The following is a 22236-nucleotide window of genomic DNA, read 5'->3' on the forward strand; positions in this document are numbered from 1 at the left end:
AAATGATTCATTGTCGTGGATTAACAGTCTCTATCACTCTTTCTCTCCCTCCCTCTCTCTCTTTCTTTGCGTGTGTCATTCTGTGTGCAGAAGCGGGAGGTAAGAAGTTACGCAGCACGATCCAGCGGAGCACAGAGACGGGCCTGGCGGTGGAGATGAGGAGCAGGATGACTCGGCAGGCCAGCCGGGAGTCCACGGATGGCAGCATGAACAGCTACAGCTCCGAGGGAAAGTAAGGACACAAGGACTCAAAAAGCTCCTACAGAGGTCTTTTACTGGGAGCAGTTTGTACACACACAGCAAACAATTCAAAACTTGATTCGATATATTAGGTTTCACTAATGACTTAATAGGCTACAGCCGTTACTCAGCTACAGCTTTGTTTTATATCAACAGAACTGTACCTTTCATCGCCGTGGTAACCAGTGTGTCGTTCTCTGTTTCAGTCTCATCTTCCCTGGTGTGAGGCTCTCCTCAGATGCCCAGTTCAGTGACTTCCTGGATGGTCTCGGCCCCGCCCAGCTGGTCGGACGACAGACGTTGGCTACTCCACCTATGGGTGAGAACAAGAATCGCTTTATTCGATACATTTACATGGTAGCTTAGTAATCCTTGGAGTGGCTCTTTGCACTTAGAATTGAAAATGTTAGTGAGGCAAGGTTAATCGTAAGTCATATGTGATTGTATTCCTTATATACTGAATATACTCATACCTTACTAACTTATATATACTTATACCTTATAAATTAATAAATATTAAGTCAGTAGTGTGCTAAAAGTTGGCTATTTTTGTTATTCAGGTGACATCCAGATTGGTATGGTGGAGAAGAAAGGAGCACTGGAGGTGGAGATCATCAGAGCCCGTGGCCTTGTGGGAAAATCAAGTTCCAAGGCACTGCCAGGTAATTTAAGCCCTCACACTGTTATTATCATATTTCTTTGGGAAAGTTTTGGGATAAGAATATTGTAACATTTTCTCGCTTCTCCTCCTTCCCCCTCTCTTCTCTTCTCAGCACCATATGTAAAGGTCTACCTTTTGGAAAACGGAGTCTGCATAGCCAAAAAGAAAACAAAAGTAGCAAGAAAAACCTTGGATCCTCTTTACCAGCAGCAACTGCCATTTGAGGAGAGTCCGGGAGGGAAGGTTTTACAGGTGAGAAAGGGCTCACAGTAATTCAAGCGGTAACTCAGAATCAATCTTACTAAAACAACTTAATTTCTCACTGTTTAAACTGTCTCATCCTTTTGATGAATTTAATTATCTGTGTTCTTCTCTGCAGGTCATCGTTTGGGGTGACTATGGACGTATGGACCATAAATCATTCATGGGCGCAGTTCAGATACTGTTAGATGAGCTAGACCTGTCCAACATGGTGATTGGCTGGTTCAAGCTCTTTCCTCCTTCCTCACTGGTGGACCCTACTCTGGCTCCACTGACAAGAAGAGCTTCCCAATCCTCACTGGACAGTTTCTCTCGATCATAGCAGCGTGTGGACTGATAGCGTTGTTGTAGCAGCCAGTGTTGCGATTACAGGACACGCCCCCCGGTTACACTGCATGCTTGATGTTGTGTCTTCTGAGCCTGTTTCTAGGGGTGCAAAGTGATCCTGTGTTTTAAGCAAAAACGTTGCGCACATTGTGCACATGGCGGAGCGTGTTGCAAGCGCCTGGCGGCCAGGATTGCCGGGTGTTGTTGTTGTTGTTGTTTGGAGGAAGCTGGAATGAACTCCTTAGCACGAGGAATCCGTCAGTTCCAGGTTTTCATCCAATTCGAAGCCATGGGGGTCAGTGCTGGGAACCGCTAAACGAGTTCTACAGAAGCCCTTTTCGAATGAAAAATAAATGTTTTGCTTTGATTTATTTTTTTTTTCTGTTTTCATTTGTTTTATTTTTTTTTCTTTTAATGTCAATGTACTTGTATCTGAAGGAGGTGACAGTGTTTCTAACCAGATGCTTGGTCACGCCACGCCAACAGACCTAGCTGTGTAGATGGAGTTTTGGAGACCATCACTTTGGGTGAGGTGTGTCCCAGCTTATATCCACGCTCCCCCAAACCCCAAAAGAAATGCCCTGCATACTCTAGGTTTATGTACTGAATCACACCATACTGGTAATCACCAGAAAGACTTCAGAATTAATCAGAGGCAATATTGAAGTGGCTACCAATCAACACTCCAGAATATACAGTAAAGATCCAAACCCCATGAAAAGATGTACAATCTACCATCTTTCTTTCTCTGTTGATATATTGTATGAAAATTAAATGAGAAAAAAATATTTTTTTTTCCTTTTTAGTTCATTTGCATGGACACAAATTTAGCTGAATTAAAAAAAAAAAGAAAATTATTTTCTTGAGGCTGCAACTTGCAAAAAAAAGATGAAGAAAAATAAATAAAACAGATCAGCCATTTTCAACAATTTATATTATTTTTAAAGATAAATTTCACTAGTGCATGGTTTTCAAGGGGAGTGAATGCAACAATGTGATTTAAAAAAAAAAAGACATTGTTTATCATTCTTTAGACCATTCATGAGTCTGTGTTTTGCAGACATGCAGATAAGGGAAACTTAAAGGAAACTTTTGGAGTTATTTAACAGAAAATGTTTATGTGACAAAAAGTGATAATGAAAATAAATGTAAATTATTTATTTCATTGTAAAAGGCTCACGCCTTATAAAGATAAACATTATGTGCAAATTGTACATGTTTCTCTTTTTCTTCCTTGTCCCAGGGTACTTCTCATTGTACTATTCATTACTTCCATTGTTCAGTCCCCTGATATTGTCCAGATTTTAGGACTGTTGGTTATTTTACAGTTCTGTATTGTTTCAATATGTATTTTATTTTGGATTTGATTTGTTTAACAAGCATGTTGAAACGGATTTTCTGCAACATGGCTTGGGCACACCTTAAAGTAACTCAGCATGTTTTGATAAAGATGATATTTGGAATTTTTGCAGTTTCTTGTACAGTGCATGTCAACTTCATTACTTTTCTCCCTCACCTTAAATTGAACTCAGCAAATTGGTTCTTGGTCTTCCACGGCCAATTATTGAAGTTTTAACAAAAACATTCCACCCCCAAGATCATATTTTCTTTCAGGTTTTTGAGAAAAAAAAGTGACAAGGAAAATATTTTATATTTAATGGAGGTTGACAAAACAGTTGTGATTGCAAGTGTATTTTATTTCAGTATTGTTGACGGACATGCAAAAATAATCTGTATCGGTACAGCAAGAGGTCTATACCTAATCAAGAGGCAGCAAACATGCAAGAGATGTATGTTGCTGTGGTTCAATTTTACAGGCACTGTTTGTGAATATGAGCTAATCACAAGTTCAAATAACAAGGGATATTGCCACAGAAAATGTTTTTTTCTTGTTTTAATGAAAATGAAATTAATTTACTATATTTTTGTTAGTTTTATTTAAAAGCCAAGACCAGTTTATTTTTTATTTTCTATTTTTAGTAATTATAAATGCTTCTCATGTATGGGAAGTATATGAATCTTATAGTTGCAGTATGTCTGAATGAAATTGAACTGAGGCATTTTTCCTTTTCCATATGACGATAATACGTTTTAATGTCCAAGAAAACCTTGTCGCTGTAACAAGCTACAGTATATATTTTCATTTTAATTTTCATTGTACATACCTTTAGATGTCAGAATTTGAATAAACAAGCTACCATGATTAGATTGATAGACTCTTTTGGAACAGGAAAAATGCCTCTCATGATGACAAAGACATGTTATTTATCCTTTTGAATGCCTTTTAATTTTCTCTTTTTGGTGCAATGTGTTAATGCCAAGGCTATGTCTTGGTTAAGTATGGTTGAGTACAGAGATTTATGTAAGTTATTTTTCAAATTAAAAATAAAAAATTGATATTACACTGATGCCAAGTGTTGGGTTATAATAAGATTAACATATACACACACAAGTGTAACATGCTTAAACTGTAGAAAAAGTACATAAGAAGTAACTTAAAGGGGCGCTCCAGCAATTTAGTATTACACTTTATCAAAGTTGGGAGGCTTGTTAAAGGCACATTAAAAAAATTATTGTCAAAATTAACATAGCAGAGGCCAAGAAATCCTGACTATTAGTCCCTAGTATGGGTCAAGCTACAAAAACTATATCAAATCGCAAAGGATTCACTGCTAAAAACTTTTTCAATTAACTTTTTAATCACTTCTGTAGTCACTAGATTTGCGGGTATTTGGTCATAAACCAAAGTATTGAACAAATTGAAACTTTGACCTGATGATGGCGCTAGATGAAAAGTTAGGGCATAACCAAAGTCATTACAATTCATCCTGACGAGGACATGAATGTCTGTACCACATTTCATGGCAATCCATTCAAAGCCAAATGGTGCCGCTAGAGATTAAGGCCAGGGGATCGTCAAAGTCAATGGGATTCATGGGAACCACAAATATCTGTACATAATTTCATGGCAATCCATCCAATAGTTGTTGTGGTGGACCAACTGATCAACAGACTGTCACTAGCTGGGTTTCCATCCACCAGTTTTTATGCGCATTTTCAATTTTTGTATAAAAAATCTGAGTGGAAACACAGAAATTGCAAAAAAATCTCGAAATATCGCAACAAAGTTTTTATTTAATTCTACATTAAAACCATAGATTGTAAAATAAAAGTGTTTCTGACGTTGTGAAGCTCAAGGTGGGCGGCTCCCGGTGGCTCCGGCAGTCGCCATCTTGGCAGTGTCTGACTCCAAAAACAGGCAAAGAGGTAGAGCTGAGGCGGGCCGAATGAAGCCTGGTTGATGTACCAGCTAGCGACAAGCCACTTGATAGGGCACCCACCTGTCACTCAAAGCAGCCACGTCCTTAATTATGCATAACTTTAAGCCTTAATATAATTTAAACAGGTGAGTTATAAAAAAAAAATTCACCCCCCTCACAGTTGTCATGAAGGGGAAAAACAGACCAAAACTGTTTTTTGTACCAGGCTGTAAACATGTTTATTTCTGCTGTAAAGTTGGGCATTTTAACATGAGGCTCTATGGGAATTGACTCGCTTTTGGAACCAGCCTCAAGTGGCCATTCGGCACTACGTTGGCTTCGTTTTTCGGCCCCGGAAGTTGCCGCTTGATTAAAACTAAACAGCATCTCACTCTTTCACCTAGTTTGTTTAAGTTATTGTATGTGACAGTTTCACAGGCTTTTCAAAAACCTACACACTGACTCTTTCTACTACTTTCACAAGCAGCTGTTCAGGGTGAAGCTGTTATAGACCCGCCTATCAACATTGTTATTATTTTCCCTCTTGAAAGTAGAGATCTGAATTAGATAGCTGCTTTCAAGGGAAAGCATTCAACCTTGATTATTATAGTACAGTGCTGTAGTTGGAATGTCTTAGGGTGTATTCACCAAGTAATCTGAACTTATTCATATGTTAGTGGCATACAGCCTTGCAATCCTCAATAAAATACTGGATTTTTACTCCAAAAGCACAATCAAATCTCACACAGTCAACATTCAGCCTTATACTAGCCTCTGGTTGCTTCTGCTTTTGGATGAAAAATAGGGATGACTGAGAAATGACCAATGACTGAGGTTTGAGGGACCAGAAGAGTTCCTGTTTTAGCCGTATTTAAGGAGACTGCAAACTACATGCATGAATAGATGTCAAGCTCTAAACTGCAGGTTTGTACTTTTTGATTTCATTCAATTAATGTTATACAATAATATATACAGAATTTTGACATTCAAATGTGTCTTTTCAGATTTCAGTTTTGACAGAAAGGTTAAGCTATAGAATTGAGAATTAAATGCTGTATATGTTTTGCAATTATCTTTTCATCTAACCTCTTTTTTTTTCAATGTGGCAGTGCTGGGTTTCAACCCCACTATCTTCTTCAATATGCTACTCTCATGGATTGCAATAAAACAGAGCCTCAAAGATATCAGTTATCTGGCTTTGGATGTTTTCATAACTGGTAAAAGGGATGGCTTTCAAATTACTCTCACCCTCCTCCTCACCTGTAGCTTCTCCAGCCTCCTGCTCAGCTCCCTGCTCCTCCTGTACCTCATCTCCACCCTGAGCTATGAGCTAGCTGTGGCTGGAGGGATTGCTGGCTGCTTTGGGACACTACTGACAGTTGCCCTCTTCCTATCAAAGAGAGTAAGGTGCTTGGGGACTCTATTTGTGATCTCTATTTTCATGAAGAAGAGTCGGAACCTGCTCCTGACAGCTGGGACCAGTTTAGTGGTTCTTGGAAATATACGCAACACCTTGGAGAACCTCACAGGCCTGGTCAGGAGTATGATTTGCAACCTGAAGGCCAAGAAAGCAGCCATCATTGCTCCATTCAGTAACTATGTGAAGATGTTGAAGTGGATTGGAAACATGCTCAAGGGGGTTACAGATTTAGGGGTTTTGAACCTTGACTCTCAACTCAAGGTTTCACCCAGACTGGAATCAGAACAATTCAGAGAGAAACTCACTGAAGCAGAGCAGAAGCTGAATGAAACTGTAAAGTATGTACAGTCCCTCATGAATACAGTCTCCTCTGTGACCGAGCGGCTGTTTCCTGCCATCAGCTTCCTCGTGCTCATGATGTTTATAGCGCTGCACATAAAGAAATTCTGCAATGACAGGAAATACGAAAACAGGTTCATCAGCAGCAAATTTGTTAGTTTTGATGAGAAGCAGAAGGCGGAAGGAAAGCCCCACGTCCTCCCCCTCACACCAGAGGAAGAAAAATTGTACACTGCTGTCCCCTCCGCCCATCCCACCGCCAGAGAGGGGAGAGCTATGCTGAGATTTAGTGTTCCTGTTGTCTCCCATTTTGTATCTTGGGTCATATTTATAACTGTGGATGCCTTATTGTACTGTTTTGTTGATATTATAACCACCAAGTTATCAGAGCTGGAACCATTCCATGTCCCATTGTTAATGAGCATCAAAGTAAGTATGTTTGTGAAAGTGTAAGACCCACTGATTCTGCATTTACAGTATTTGTTCCAGTCAGACAGCCACTGAATACCTCTTCATTTATGTTCTCAGGGGATTGCAACTTTAATAGGTATACCATTAGGTGAGGAAAACCATCAAAAAGACTTTTCCTACTCTGTGACCCTGTTTGAGAAGAAATGTCTTCCTAAACCCAGGCTGCTGCTCTATAACTCTGTAGTTCCTTTGGCTGCCATCCTGCTCACTCTGCTCATTATGGCTCTGATGGCTGCCAAAGTGGCCCAGCTCAGGCTGATGGTCTGTGAGCGATTTTTCTCCACTGCTGCGGAGGAGAGAGTGGAATACCTGCATGCCAAAATCCTGAGGAAGAGATTAAAAAGGAAGAAGGAGAAAAACATCTGCAGCCTCACATCACTCTGTTTTAAGGTATGCATTACTGTACAGCAACAGTTAAGTTCGTAAATCTTTGTGTAGAACGCATAAGGAAAGTGAAATTTCATTTTTGTAGTTTTTTGTCTTCTTTTTTTCAGCCACATTTCTGGTGCCCTCTGCTCTTCAGGCCCAAAGAGGATCTACAAGGTATCGTGTGAGGAAATTTCGGCTGCATGATATTTGATTCTGTGAATAAGGAAGCATACGAAAACATATGAAAGTCTCCTGGTGAGGACATTTTTTGTTACTGTTGATCATAATATTCCGTTAGATAAGTAGGTAGAGAGGTAGAGTCTGACTGTTGTTTTAGGCCTTCTGCTATTTACTCCATATATAAATAATATTTATTTTCCAGCTGAAAACTGCAATGTCCATTTTTATACGGACGATAGAATCATATTTGCCATCGGCGCTACCTCAAACCTGACCTTCAGGTTACAGTCTGCTTTTGATGACCTCCAGATCTCTTATTAATTTACAGATTGTTCTAAACTCCAAAAAGACAAACTGTGTGCATTTCCTAAGAGCAAAGAGCTTTGATCTGTACTAATAATGGAAATCTAATAGATACAGCACAGCAGACAGAGCTTTTTTCTCCTTTCAAAACAGAACACCATTATACAATCCATTATACTATGCACTATACTACACTGGATTATGGAGATATCTTGTATGAAAATCACAGTCTAGGAAAGATTAAAAAGTTCTTCATACCAACTCTACACTGGGGAAGACTGGTTTCCAGTACTATACACCTTACAACTGGATTTAACTGAAAAAGTGACACATCTGAAGGAGTTTAAACTTCTACTTTCTGATATTTTAAATAATTTTTGTGACTGTTTAAGTGTGTGTGTGTGTGTGTGTGTGTGTGAGACTGTTTTTTGTTACTGAATTGTCTTGTTGTAATGTTATATGTAGTTTTTTTTCACTACATGTATACTGTAGATACTTTTCTATATTATATTTAATGGGATATTTTTAACAATAAATATATGACTATAAAGTACCTCATACAACCCCACTTCAAAAAACCCAAACTATCCCTTTAAATAAAAGTCCCATAAAAGACTTTTTGGAGCCATTGTATGTTTCATTTTACTCTGTATCAATAATTTAAGTTTACAATTATGCATTCATGAGGGTAGCAGTGAATCCTATTATTTACAAGCACTCTTCTGTATTTGTCTTAGATAACAGAGCACCAAACAGATTCTAAAATACAGAGGCAGGCTTCGGTATTTTACCTCCATGTGTAATGCTCCCCTGCAGAGTGTAGCACAGAGATATCTGCTTACATAATCTAAGACAGATGTCCCCTACATGTGCAGTGAACAGCACTGTCCACTTTCCACTTACACACTGTCACTGTTCATTAACAACTCACAGGTGATAGAAAGTGGAACTACACTTGCTTTTATTTCAACTCCTTCACATCAGTTTTACATCAACTTGCAAAGTATAACATTGCTCTCGTTCATTCAATGTATATTTTTTTAATTCCATTATTCTGAAATTATTTGTTTATTTGTTATGTCTAAGATTTGATCAAAGTGAAATTTCCTATTTGAATTAAATTAAACCAGCAAAGAGTTGGTTAAGAAAAAACTCTTCTTATTGTCATCATTTGGGACACATAACCTCAAATTGCTCTTAATGAGCAGACCAGACCGTTATATTATATTGTGGACTCTTATATGCGGTCTAATTAAAAAAAAAAGAATAGTTTTTCCTACTCTCGTAAAATAGTTTGCCTGGACTTACTTTCAGTTACACGAGTGGAATTCTGATGATTCAGTATTTTATGTGAATCATTACCTCAATTTTTAAAAGTTGAATCAACATTAAACATGTTTTAGTGTATTCTTCCTTGTTATTTACTTCTATGAACTCCAATTAGAATCTGTAGATGACTGTAAAGAGAATCCAGCAGGGCACATCACCATTTTCAGAGACACTCAGTCTGGACTGTACAATCCCACACCATCCCTTCCACTGTCAGAGACAAGAGGAAGGAAGTGGTACAGCTCAAGGATGAGTAGGCCTTCTGTGACTCACACGCTGCCACTGACCCGTGTGGCAACCTGATAAGCTCACATTATGTCTCAACTGGCCCTGTGGCATAATACCGCGCCAGCATGCCAGCCCAATAGGAAGCTGCCACATGATGCTCGGTGACAGCCACAGACCCTTTTACCGTGGGAAGGAATGAATGCAGTCCATACATGGGCATAGATGGAGTGCATATGATAATGTGCAATCCTGCTGAGTATGCAAATACAGAGTCAATTTGGGTCAACAAAGTAAACCTTAATACTTTCACGCATGTCAGTGTATTTGAATGAATATTCAATCAAAAGGAAGGATGCTCTTGGGTGAGAAACTTCAGTCCCATTACCAATGGCAACAAACATTTAGGAAAAAGGGGTTGAAAATTAAAACATTAAAAGAAGAATCAGGCACATTCAAAACTAAAGCTAGTTTTTAAAAATGATTTTATAACAATAAAATGCATGCACTATAAAAGTGATGAAATATCCTCTCTTCGAATCACACCACCCTTTTTTAAACATGAAATCAAATGCAAAAGCTCCATTTTCATTCCTTACCGTGAATTACATGATTGCATAATGTATGTTAGAGCAAATATAATTTTCAGCAGCACAGTGGGTTCTACTGACCTGTGTACTGAGCAGAGCTGACCTTGAAACTTTTCACAGTTGAACAAATATAACAAAGGTATTATCTGCCAACAGAACATTGACCTAGATGTTTATCAGAGTTGACCTAAAGACCAACCCCACCACCTTTACTGCACACAGTGATTTAAATGACTGAATAATGTATGTATGTTTATTTTAAGTAGGTTTATCAGTGAGACAGCACTCTGTTGTCTTGGCTTTGGTAGCTTCTGGATTGTACTGGAGCCACACAGCTGGGCATTCAAAGTGCCTTTCATCTTCTAGGTCAGTTGTTCATACAGCAATGACTTTGCCTTCATAGGGCTTTCTGATCACAGCTGTAGGTTTCCCCACCTGCAGGCCAAATACAAAGCAGACAGAAAGGTTAAGTGACCTTTGTCTACAGTACCTTATCAGGATCTGGTTGCTTCTCATTTCATATTACTTATAGTCACCTGATCCATTTTTAATTACAAATATTGATTATAGCTGCTTTAATAAATACTTAATATATAATATATAAATAAGTATTGCACATGCACATTCTTACATACATATTGTTTTATTGTCCTTTTTTCCATTCAAATAAAATGGCTGAAAGCTAATTTCGTGCACCAAGTAGCAAATAGGGAGTGATTTCGGGCACAGACTTGGAGCACGCGGTTTAAGGAAACCAGTGTTGAGTGGAAACATTTCACTAACTGGGGTGTTATTTTCTAGAAATGAAACTTGTGGGGCTTGACTGACCTGCTCCCTTTGCTTGATTCTTTTGTAAACAAATTCAGAGAAGGGTTTTCTGGGGATGAATTTGCCGTGTCCTGGTGACACCTTTAGCTGCCCATCTTCATAGACCACTTTGCCTCTGGAGATGGTGATGACAGGGACACCGTGGCACTCCATGCCCTCGAAGATGTTGTGGTCCACAGCCTGGTGGTGGGTCTTGGCTGATATCTTCCTACCAAGACACAAAGATACAACCACAGGTTTGCAAACAGTTATTAAAACCAAACTTCTTTATCACATGCAGCCCTTGTGATAAGTGAGGTAATCAATGCATGCTTTCTGAATACCAAGCTGAAAAAAGAAAACATAAAGCGATTGTGAAACTTAAATACATCCCGTTCTAATCTGAAACTGATTGAATGAGGCCAAGATGTACTCATACACACCATCGAGTTACTGCAGCTCGCTTACTTTGCAGCAACAAGCAATAGAATATAATGCATTATTTACAACTTTTGATCATGTGATGTTATCTTCTCTAAAAAGGCTGGAGTGAGATTTTGAATAAGAATGAACTTTGATGAAGAGATGCAAGACAGACACCACTTTCAAGTTTTCACACAAACAAATTTAGGATGGCTGAAATGGAGTTTATTGGCAGAAATTATTATAACACTTTAAACTATTTACCTAAAAGCACTCATGGATTTATTCAAAACATATAATTTAATCTGTTTGTGCTATACTACTGCTATGATCTCTCACCAACCACATGTAACAATGTAACCAGTGTGAATCTAACCAAATACCGGTTTGAGGTATTAGTACTTCTTATGCTACATAAACTTCTACTCCACTACATTTATCTGATGTAGACTGCTGATTAAGATTTTACATATCAGGCACATGATGAGCTTGTAAAATGCATTGTTTGAGAACAAACAACCACACAATATATATATTTTAAAGTTGATATGGGAAACATTTTAGCAAATAGTTACCACACATCCAGCAGACGCAGAGCAACAAAGCATTCATTTGGAGTTTTGTTTCTGTCCACCTGATAAATCTAAATCCAATATTCACTCTTCTTTTAGCTCTGTCTATCCACTATCTCCTAAGAAAAATATTTTCAGCTGCTAGATGCTCCACAGTGTTAACTAGCTAGTTGCTAACTATTTCACTGAAAACAGCTGCATGCACTGGCCAAAAATGACGCTAAAAGCAGTGAGAGTGAACCGAAACTGTAAAGTTGCGGACTGTACAGCCAAAATTTAATTTAATATAAGCTGAAAGGCACAAAAACGCTCTGTGGAGCTGCAGAGTCCGCTTTAAGTAAAGAATCTGCGTGCTTCAACCACTGCGTGTTGTTACTAATAGTAATAACTTAATGCAGTTTCAAGCACATTCTTATTAGGGTGGTTGAAGGACTTTCTGGAAAATGTAGAAAATCTCTTAGAGGGAAAGCCAATTACAACATTTCAAAGTAAAATAATCAAATGCTCTGCTCAGTACAGATTGATGATGTCTAACAAATAAATCATATTTGAGTGAAAAGACTAACTCAACTGGGAACAGTGAAATAAGTCTGACTCAGCCAGTTCCCTGAAACACATTGAATGTCTTTCTTTTGTGAGCCCTTTTCCCCCATTCACACATGCTCATTTCCTTTTATTTTGTAAGGGCAGACACTGTGCCTAGTGTGGACTGACAAAAACAAGATGTGTCCTCATTATTCAAGTAGCCCAATTATGAGACACAAGGCAACTGACTGAGCATCCTAGGCGTTTCTGGTTATGCAACTGTTTGTGGCCCCTGGTCCCGGATGTTATGAAGCGACATTTGCGCTGTGGGCAATTAATTACGCAGTTTCACAGATGAATTCACGGCTGCAGCAATCAAACAGGTGCTCTCATGCTTGAAAGGAATTATAACATCTACAGACATGAACACATGGTAAAGACAGAAACAAACTGGAGATGTCTGAGGATGACAGGCCTCAGAGGATCCAAAAAAAAAAAAAAAGTAAATTCCTCCACAGTAAGGACTGTGAAGGTATCGGGTCTCACACAAGCTTTTCCAATGTTACCAGTGAACTCATTTACAGCAAATTACACTGGGGTGTAATGTGTTCTTCTCCAATTCACATCAGCGGTTAGTGACTTCCCTGAGGGGCTCAGCCCAGATTCTCCAGCAAACAGAGCAGTGCAGTAACCATTCTGGGTTATATAAGCCTGAGTGTGCTACAGTACGCAAGCTACTGGAATGCAAACTGTCCTCCGTGCCTGCATCTGTGCATGTGCTCCACAGAACAGCATATTGTCCTCCGAACCATTTCTGGGACTTTGTTAGAATAATAAGAAAACGGAAAGAAACAATCGCATGATCCATTTTTATATACAGCCTTATGATATTCTGAGCCGGTTACTGAAAATAGCCTTAATACTGTGTGTTCTGCACTATGCAAATTGGTTTAGCTCCCACGTGAAATATTCGTCATCTTTAAGATCCTCACCATGACCCATCAGCGTCGTCCCACTGATGCTTAGCTTATGTAAGTGTGTTAAAATCCTGCCTAAAAAATACCCAAACATGGAAAAGAATTAATCATTCCAACAGTCTTTTTTTAATGACTGATGAATGTGATTCATATGTAAATTGTGTTATGCTTTAATTTGCAGCTGTAGATAAGTGATGACATACCCTGACTTCTGGATAGCACAGACGTAATCAGCTTACGTGGTGGGGTTAGTGTGTGTGTGTTGAGGTGGCACAAGATGAAAGATGCATCACATCTCTTTTTAGTTGCCTGTATCTATAGCCTGCATGCTTTAGTGCTAAACTTTATAAACCTTATCTTATTCAACCGACTGCTTGACACCCTGAAGACATGCTTTCAAGTCGGCCCAATGTTTCAGCAGCACCATCTGCAGTTGAAGCTGCTGATAGCACTGGCAGAAATGTTTAACTTAATACTGAGCGATAAGAGAGCATTGAGAATGTGCATTGGAGTCGTACACATTTCAAACTGTACACACATAGTGTGCGAGAGCTTTCTTTTCCTGCTCTGTTTCAAAAGCTTTCTCCCATATCGCTGAATGGCTGGAGTCAGGTCCTCACCTTGTCTTCTTGGGGTCCCATATAACCACATCAGCATCCGAGTTCTTGGCGATACGGCCTTTCTGCGGGTAGAAGTTGAATATTTTTGCTGCGTTGCTGCTGGTGACGGCTACGAATCGATTCTCGTCCATTTTGCCGCTGTGCTGAGGGGAGGAAATGCACAAAGCAGCTGGTTTGAGTTAGGGGCCACAGTGGATGACAAAATACAGAATTAGGAGACCAAAGGTCAGTGCTTAACTGTGCAGCAAGCAACTCATTTCCGCCAAAATATCATCTAATGTGTGATGTGTAAGCACTGTTGCATGTGGTAAATCTTTCCAGTGGCCTTGGGGCAGCCGGGCTGAAACACCGTCCTCACGACAACGGTGAGAAAATGCAACGTCTGCTCTTTTGTAGCAATCTGCAGCTCCCAGAGTTTATTGCCTTTTCTGTTTGTATTGTAGAAAAACAGAAATACTTGCTTAAAATAAATAGAATGATGAGAAACGTAGAACGAGTAGAGTTAATACATTTAAAAGAGTATACATTCTTAGCCTAACAATAACATTCATGTATGTACATGGCCCACTAGGGATTAAAAAAAATGTACAATGGACCCCTGCCCACTGTTGTGTAGATGCAAACACAGGGGCCCAAGGCATGACAAATCTTTACAATTTGATTTCAGCAAAGGGGCCCCTGTGGAAGCCTTATAATTTCAAGTGAGACTGTGCCTAAATGATGCATATTCCCCCAATAATTTGGCCTCCATAGACGATGTGCGATCAGCCTTGACTATGCATCACAGTAAGAAGAATCAAGCTGACGCAAACTGCATGCAAATAGGGACTTTTCAATTTAAAAAGCCCAATTTGTGGTTATGTCGTCATTTGGCCTGTTTTATGCATCTTTTTATTCAGCCCACTGCCGCATCACTGCGAACGCTGTAATTACATGGATACCGACAGGAAGATGCATAATAGCTGTTAATAGCAGATCATGCAGCTCACACTTCTGCTGTTTCAGACTTAAGTCTCAGTGTTGAACAATGTCTGATAAAGTGCATTCATATTATTATTATGAGGACAAACCACTCCTTTCTCCCAGATGACAGACATCCGGTCCTCCACTCCATTCACTCCATTAGGGATCTTGGTGAAGTCGTCTTTGCCGAGAGCCTTCTGGCACACAGAAAAGGTGCAGTTGTCCGTCCCCGTCACACTGAGATCATCACTAGCACATTTGATGGATAAATACATGTATGGATGAATGACAGAATAGATGCTGGAATGAATAAAAAAAATAACAAATACTCACAGTCATAATTATTTAGTCAGAATTATTATTTGCGTAAATTCTAGCCTGTCAGCGTCAGCATCCTCATTCTACACAAAAACCAATTGCTCCGAAACACAAATGCTAAATTACAAAGCACACTTAGGAATTTCACCAGCACTTTCATGAGATTTTTATAATCTGTGGTGGCATTACTGGTTGCTAGACTTTTAGTTCCACCTACTTGGCCAGTAGGTCCATGAGGTACCCAGGGGTGCTGGGGTCAGGTCTGAGAGGAGGACCCATGACAAAGCCAGCAGCATGGGCCCACTCTTCGTGCCAGTAGTGAGTCCCGTCGGTGCCTAGTCCAGCTGCAATGGGCTCCCCGAACACCACACGCCCTGTAGAGGGAGGAAAAAAACACGTTGGCTAAATTAAAGTTAGAAGTTTCTCATTATACTGTTTCACAGGTCATATGATGACACCTGAGCAAGTTCCACCTGCTGAAGAAGGCCATGGAATATGGCTAAAAACTTCAGGAAAAGCTTAATAAGTCAACCTCGCGTTTACAATCTTTATCAGTGTTCCAGAGGCTTTTCCACCATGACAAGAAGAAGAAAAATCATGTGGAGACACTGAATAATTGAACTTTTTGCGCATGAAAAAGACATTGAATATCAAGACCAAATATGAACACTGATACTGGTTCTGGCCTTTAAAAAGGCCACGTAGGTCCATCATCTCTCAACTTTGCCCTCTTTCAACAGCAGGTGGCAGCAAGCCCACACTCACCATCTCTGCGTGCATTAGACACCACCTTGGCGGCAGATTTGCTCATGACATGGACCACATACAGCGGGCAGTTGACAGCGTGGGCGATAGTGATGGCTCGCTGGGTGGCCTCGGCCTCCACCTCCTCCGGCCGACACAGCTCATGGGCCTCTGGCCCTGTGATGCCCATGGACAGCATCTTCTTAGCCCCCTGTCGAGTCCCAGCGGGGACAGGGACAACGAGGCAGCATAAAAGGTTAAAAGAGATGAAAGGTTAACAACAGCACGGTGTCTGTCCACGCAGAGGGGGAACGGACTATAACTGATACAGCTCTAACTAAACAAATACTGCAAGGAGCATCTGAAAACATGAACCAACAAGCAAAAGCAGTGTTTTAAAACATCTTAACCAATAATTGCAAAATCAAACAAATTTTTCCCTTTAAATATATTTGTTTCCATTAATTTTGACCTTTTTAAAACCAGCTCAAAATCATGTGTATAATCAAGTCTCATGAAATTAGGAAAAGTCATGAGCTATCAACCTGGTAGAACATTGTAATGTGTGTTTTTTTCTGAGCCGTCAAAGAGGGCCCAAAGGACCCCAACTTTGGGTTCACAATACAAATTCATGTTTCCCAGTGACAGCATTAATCATGTGTTCCCCACCACAAGAGACCCAAGTGTTTCTCTTTTTTGGAATTTGCTGCTTCCTAGTGGTGAATTGTTGTAATGACATTTGAAAAAAAAAAAAAAAGATGATTTGGAAAATACAAACACATTTATAAGAAAAAAAATTGGCCATTTTGACTAGCTCATGGTGGGATTTGTTGGGTCTCTGTAATTAATATTATAAAGAGTACGGTCTAGACCTGCTCTATAGGAAAAGCGCAATGAGATAACTTCTGTTATGAATTGGCGCTATATAAATAAAATTGAATTGAATAGTTAAAGCAGAAAAACACAGGTGTAAATAATATCAATAATTATGGCTCCATTCCATTTTAGCATTCTAAGTTATGCCAGTGAGCCATTATGCAAAGTACAGAGGCCCTGGAACCAGCACAGCAGGTGTGCTTAATGTTACTAATTACACTGGGGCTTCTCTGGCTGGGACATATCAAACCATGTTGACATTGTAGACATTGGACAGAGCACAAGCCGCTTGTGGTATTTCTTCACATTGCTTTTCTAAACATTTGCTCTCATTGCTTCAACAGACAGTGTCAATGAACCTTAAACCCTTTGGAATATGCAGGGGAAAACACTGAGATCAACATGTCCCTACTTTCAGAATTTTCTAATTTTAAAATGCAAGTTCTACATTACTTTTAAAGAAGAGCCTTTTATCGAATTTTATATACTACTATTACTGCTACAATGTCTATTCTTCTAAGACTTAAGCCCAGTTGCTAGAATTTTTTTTTAATCAATTGTACGTTTCTGCAAACCACAGATATGTGCAATCTGTACGTTTTAATACATCTAATACGTATCATATCAACATTTGTACAATACATATCACAGGGACATTTCTACAAGCCATTTAGTGACAACACTGGGTATTTTAACCCAAATCATGAGCTTTTCCTAATCCTAACCAAGTGGTTTTTGTGCCTAAACCTAACTAGACCAACCACAGCGTTTGAAATGTAGAGATTAAATGTTAGACACGTGCAGATTGCATGTATCTGTGGTTTGCAGAAACGTACATTTATAAATAAATTTTATTCTGCCGACTGGGTTGGACACTTGGATCTTGCATGAAGACACACTTAGCCACCATCATGGTTAAAACATTAACCAATAATTGTTTATGGACTGTGGTGTGTTTACACATAGACACTATTTACAGACCTTCCCTTACCAAACTTTTCCTGATTAAAAAAGGGCTGTAGCACGTATGCTTCTCTAGTTGGGGGACGATTAGGACTGATTTTGCTCAGATTTGAGCATTGTTGGTCAATTGTCACTGTCCATGCTAGGAAGAATGACCACCAGTTTCTACTAGTTAAATTCTGAATATTTACCAAATAATTAACCATACTGCTTGAGCTTAGAATGGGGAACTAATGGAAACTAATGGAAACTAATACTATTATGTGCGAATGTAAAAAGTGTTGAGTTGTAGCGGTATTTGTTATACTCCATAATACTACTAACAAATCAAAAAAAAAACAAACAAAAAAAACATACTTCAGCAGGAAGTCAGTAGCTTAACACTAGAACCGCTGCATACCTAAAACTGCCAACAGGTAAAACTGACCCACTATTAGAATGTATTGATTTTGTGATTATTTCTGCTAGGCGTTGCTCAAACACACTTTGCGCAGACATTCAGCCCCTTGGGTGTGCACTTCCTACAAACAGCATCCCAGCACTTCAGGCATTTACAGAACGTTATATTGTGTTTGCATTTTGCCATACAGGTCATTTTATCCTGCGCTGGTGGCTCTTTTGATGCCATCCACTCCGCGCTGTTGTAGTTATATTCTATACACAGTCTGAATTTAACTGCAGCACCCAATGTAGAAAATTCTTGACTAATGCAGTGTCTTTATAGGCCTACATGATAATAATAATAATAATAATAATGTAGAATAATAATCTGAGGTGTTCTTCCTGCTTGTTTGTTTCGGACTGGTGTGCATCCAAACAATTACACATACAAAAATATTTATTGAAAAGAAACAATTCGTATCAAGTCCAAAATTCAAGGTACATTTTTACACAATGAAAACATGTATAATGACCACTTTTGCCAAACAGTAGGCCTACACTGCGGTCGAAAACTACTCTCTACTACTCGCCGCAGGTCAAAAAACACATAATGAAGGGACCGCAAAACACACCTGTGTCAGAGGGAAAGACTACTTTAGACTAAGTCTATTTCATAAATGTTTATAGGCTACATTTGATCATTTTAGTATAATAGTTTTGCCTCACTTTTCAATGCATAGAACAAGTCTAATGCCTGTTTGAAATTGAAGGTTAACCTATGACTTGACACAGCTCTATCATGCACGGTAGTGTAAGTATTAAGAGTGGAAATCACAAACATTATAACAGAAATGGGGAAAAACAAACATCACAGCGCCTCTTCACTACGAGCAAGTCCTTCCTTACTGCCGGTTTCCATGAATTCACTCTAGTTCATAAACAGGTCACATTTGCTCATACTAACCTCTGCAATCAGGTCTCCATTCTCAGCATGCACCTGAGCTATAGCTCCAATGTCCCTACACTGGGAGAAGGCAGCATATAGCTCAGAGTCCTGCAGCATGAACATATCTTTATAGGCCATAAACATCTTAAAGGAATTCACTCCCTTCTCTTTGGCCAGGGTCTGCATCTCTTTTTTGACCTGCAGAAGAAAAAGGTTTGGAGACATACATGGAGGAATAATAACCGGGATATACTCATATATGCCTCTTATTCTTAACAGTAACTTCCATTTGCTGTCATTTCTGACCTCAAATTATTTGGAATAGGCAAACATAGTTGCAACACTTTGCCAACATAAATTGGTTTTTTTGTATTTATTAATAATGATCTGCTCATTCACCTTGTCGCTCCACCACGTGACGGCGACATGCAGCGAGTAGTCGCAGCAAACTTTGGGGTCAGCTGTCTTACGCCAACAGTCGTAGGCCTCCAGGAGAGACTTGTCCTTTTGGGGGATGGCAAAGTCCAGGATCATTGTGGTCCCTCCTGCTAGAGCGGCCTGGTGAAACACACACATTGCCACACAGACGCAAGTTAAAGATACACTCGTGAATGCTGCCAAACTGTGTGGTAGGAATGCTTAAAATAAAATAAAAATCTCAAATAGTTTCAAGAATTGACTGATTCCTGTGGGATATTTATTGCAGAGGTTTAGAAGAAGGCCTGAAAAAACTTTTAAATTAAAAGCATCAACATTATCTAACATTTTCCAACTTTCTATCATTGACTATTTGATATAAGGACACATCACTATGATATTGAATCATGTGCTGCAGGTTTATACTGGATGAAAACAGATAACTGTCAACGGATGTAACAACAAACTCTCCTGAACAGCTAAAAGTACAGATGCTAAACGCTATGGTTTTCATGTCTGTAGATGTTGCTTCACGTTGCTCAACATACTGCAGTAACCTGTGACACCTTTATCAGCACTGCGTTGGACGGATTATTCAATGTCAGTCAGTCATCCACGTCAGTGAATGAGTGGGAACGGAAATCGCTGATACCATAGATATGGCTTAAATAATACAGCTCATTTTGGTGAACAATATAACAGGAACAACGTACAACCTAATAAAGCCGCCCTGCTTCATACATACTACCTATGTGAAGCTCATAATGTTGGGTTTTTGACAGGTGTTGATTCAGAATGATGCGATTAAGAATGCAGTTTAAGATGCTGTTTAGTCAGTGTTGGGGAGAATTTGCTGTGACGTCTACATATCTGAATGCATCAGTCACATCACAACATTTTGCAGTGTTGTGACTGATGCATTCAGACAGTGACTCTCTGGCCTCTTTGTCCCTCTGTAAGCTGCTTCATGTCACCCTGACACCTCAATTATATAACTTGTAATTGTCATACTTAATAATAAAGCTGACACAAGCTGCTAATTGGTATTTGATTTATGAGGAGTCACTTGTATAGCAGCCTGTTAAACTGTAATGTACAAGGTGTGGACAAAGTAACATAAACATGAGGTGGACTGACTAACTCTGAAGGAAAGTAATATGTTCGTGCAGGGTTCTTTGTTCAAAAATATATTTCTGCACCTTTGAGATTTGAGCACCTTTCAGATTATGTGTGCGCACGTGTTAAATCAGACAAGTTCAAAATACACTTCTGGTCACAACCTTCAAAATAAAACCCCAACATGACGATAAATAGCACAAACTCATTTTAGACTAAAATATTTTAACCATTCAAGTAAAATAAATGAAGTACTAATACCACAAACACCTATAGCGCGTCAGTAAATGTCATACAGGTGTTTACTACAAGTGGCAGGAAATTCATTATTCATTCATTTACATTCAAGACAGTGTGGAAAGTCTGGTTATTATAGCATTCAGTTGTGGAAAGTAAATGCATTTACTCAAATACTGTAGTTAAGTACAATTCTGAGGTACTTGTACTTTAGTATTTCCATTTTCTACTACTTGAACATTTTTAATTAAAAAGGTAGTGGATATCAATATAGCGCCTTAAAGTGAAGGCAATACCGCTTCAGTTATTATTCTGTTTGTCTGTGTCTACCTTGATGCACTTGAATGTGTCAGGAACCCGTCCTTTTCTATCTGAGGCAATGCAAAGAAAATATCGTCACCTTGGTTCCGGTGTGGAAGTCGTCCACAGCCTTGGTGCCCATGAACGCCAGCTCCATGTGTGTGTGCGTGTCGATGCCGCCCGGGATCACCAGTTTACCGGTGGCATTAATGACACGCACTCCCGCTGGGATCTGCAGATTCCGTCCAACTTCAACTATTTTCCCATTTTCAATGTAGACGTCGCCGATCACGGAGCAGTCCTCATTCACAACTGTACCTCCTTTTATCAAGATCCCGCTGGGCTCTGCCATCCCTGCTGCGCGCAACTGAGGGGGGGTTTCAAATGTATCAAATATTGTGTTTTTGTGCAAACTGAACAGGAGTCACAGCAGAGTACAGTCAGTGAGCGGTGCTCGGAGACTTAAACGCATGTAGGTCAGCTCCAAAGTTCATGTGAGATATGGATGTCCAACGAGTTGCAGCCGAACATTGGTAATTATTCAGCTGCTTGACATGTCAGACACCGCCCTGTTCAGTACCTTACAATGGGGATATAATGAACTCAGCGATCCGCCCTCTGCGTGATGATTTGGGCTACAGCTGTTGGCAGCTTTCTGAACAGAGGTTTCCAATTAATCCAGCCAGGTGAGGAGTGTTTTAAACTGACTTTTACTGCACGCATTTGAAGTTATTTTTGGCCAACACAAGCCCGTTTTAAAAGTGCCACCCAAATGTAAAATGATGGAAGCCATGGCCAGAGTGACTCGCTAGGGGCCTCCAACGTATCCGCATATCTGTGATATCTGTCGGTAGGTAATGCACCATTTTTTCGTGTATAATCCTGCGAATGTCCAGCAACCAGCAACGGCCGTAGTTTGGTTAGGTTTAGGCACCCAAAGTACTTGTTAAACTCACGGTTACGGTTAAAATAAGTAAATTACGTTAGTAACTCACAGTAAGTAGTAAATCACGTGACATAAATTACGTAACCTACGTAAATTAAGTAAGCGTAATTTACAATAACTCACCGTTGAC

The 22236-nt window shown here is 39.5% G+C and overlaps 3 protein-coding genes across 38 annotated transcripts in view; 2 read left to right on the forward strand and 1 right to left on the reverse strand.

The window, feature by feature from the left end:
- The window catches only part of rims2a (regulating synaptic membrane exocytosis 2a), a 154861-nt gene extending 150963 nt beyond the window's left edge, over window positions 1-3898 (forward strand). For all 36 annotated transcript variants that reach the window (XM_044207214.1, XM_044207216.1, XM_044207213.1 and 33 more), the window contains 5 exons: window positions 91-232; window positions 447-559; window positions 801-902; window positions 1014-1153; window positions 1281-3898. In XM_044207214.1, coding sequence (XP_044063149.1) covers window positions 91-232; window positions 447-559; window positions 801-902; window positions 1014-1153; window positions 1281-1484 — 701 coding nt within the window. In that variant the 3' untranslated portion in view covers window positions 1485-3898. The remainder of the gene's footprint in view (window positions 1-90; window positions 233-446; window positions 560-800; window positions 903-1013; window positions 1154-1280) is intronic.
- Window positions 3899-5656: 1758 nt separating this feature from the next.
- Window positions 5657-9121, forward strand: LOC122881643 (dendritic cell-specific transmembrane protein). Its single transcript, XM_044208097.1, has 4 exons — window positions 5657-5673; window positions 5859-6937; window positions 7037-7369; window positions 7474-9121. Exons 2-4 carry the CDS (start codon window positions 5891-5893, stop codon window positions 7531-7533), a joined length of 1440 nt encoding a protein of 479 aa, XP_044064032.1. The 5' UTR covers window positions 5657-5673; window positions 5859-5890; the 3' UTR covers window positions 7534-9121.
- On the reverse strand, window positions 8776-21666 carry dpys (dihydropyrimidinase). The gene is made up of 9 exons (XM_044208095.1): window positions 21261-21666; window positions 19490-19648; window positions 19109-19288; window positions 15946-16135; window positions 15398-15554; window positions 14970-15111; window positions 13900-14042; window positions 10804-11011; window positions 8776-10410 (listed from the first exon to the last, which is right to left on the reverse strand). Exons 1-9 carry the CDS (start codon window positions 21510-21512, stop codon window positions 10351-10353), a joined length of 1491 nt encoding a protein of 496 aa, XP_044064030.1. The 5' UTR covers window positions 21513-21666; the 3' UTR covers window positions 8776-10350.
- Window positions 21667-22236: the final 570 nt, after the last annotated feature.

Source organism: Siniperca chuatsi, linkage group LG9, assembly GCF_020085105.1.
Source record: "Siniperca chuatsi isolate FFG_IHB_CAS linkage group LG9, ASM2008510v1, whole genome shotgun sequence".
In the NCBI taxonomy this organism is placed as follows: Eukaryota; Metazoa; Chordata; class Actinopteri; order Centrarchiformes; family Sinipercidae; genus Siniperca; species Siniperca chuatsi.

Coding starts and splice junctions, on each gene's coding strand:
- dpys (XM_044208095.1), bottom strand. CDS start 21,512: ATGGCAGAGCCCAGCGGGATCTTGATAAAAGGAGGTACAGTTGTGAAT. Junction 19,289..19,489: donor TCACGTGGTGGAGCGACAAG/GTGAATGAGCAG, acceptor TTTCTTCTGCAG/GTCAAAAAAGAGATGCAGAC. Junction 16,136..19,108: donor ATGGAGACCTGATTGCAGAG/GTTAGTATGAGC, acceptor GGGACTCGACAG/GGGGCTAAGAAGATGCTGTC.
- LOC122881643 (XM_044208097.1), top strand. CDS start 5,891: ATGCTACTCTCATGGATTGCAATAAAACAGAGCCTCAAAGATATCAGT. Junction 6,938..7,036: donor CATTGTTAATGAGCATCAAA/GTAAGTATGTTT, acceptor TTATGTTCTCAG/GGGATTGCAACTTTAATAGG. Junction 7,370..7,473: donor TCACATCACTCTGTTTTAAG/GTATGCATTACT, acceptor TCTTTTTTTCAG/CCACATTTCTGGTGCCCTCT.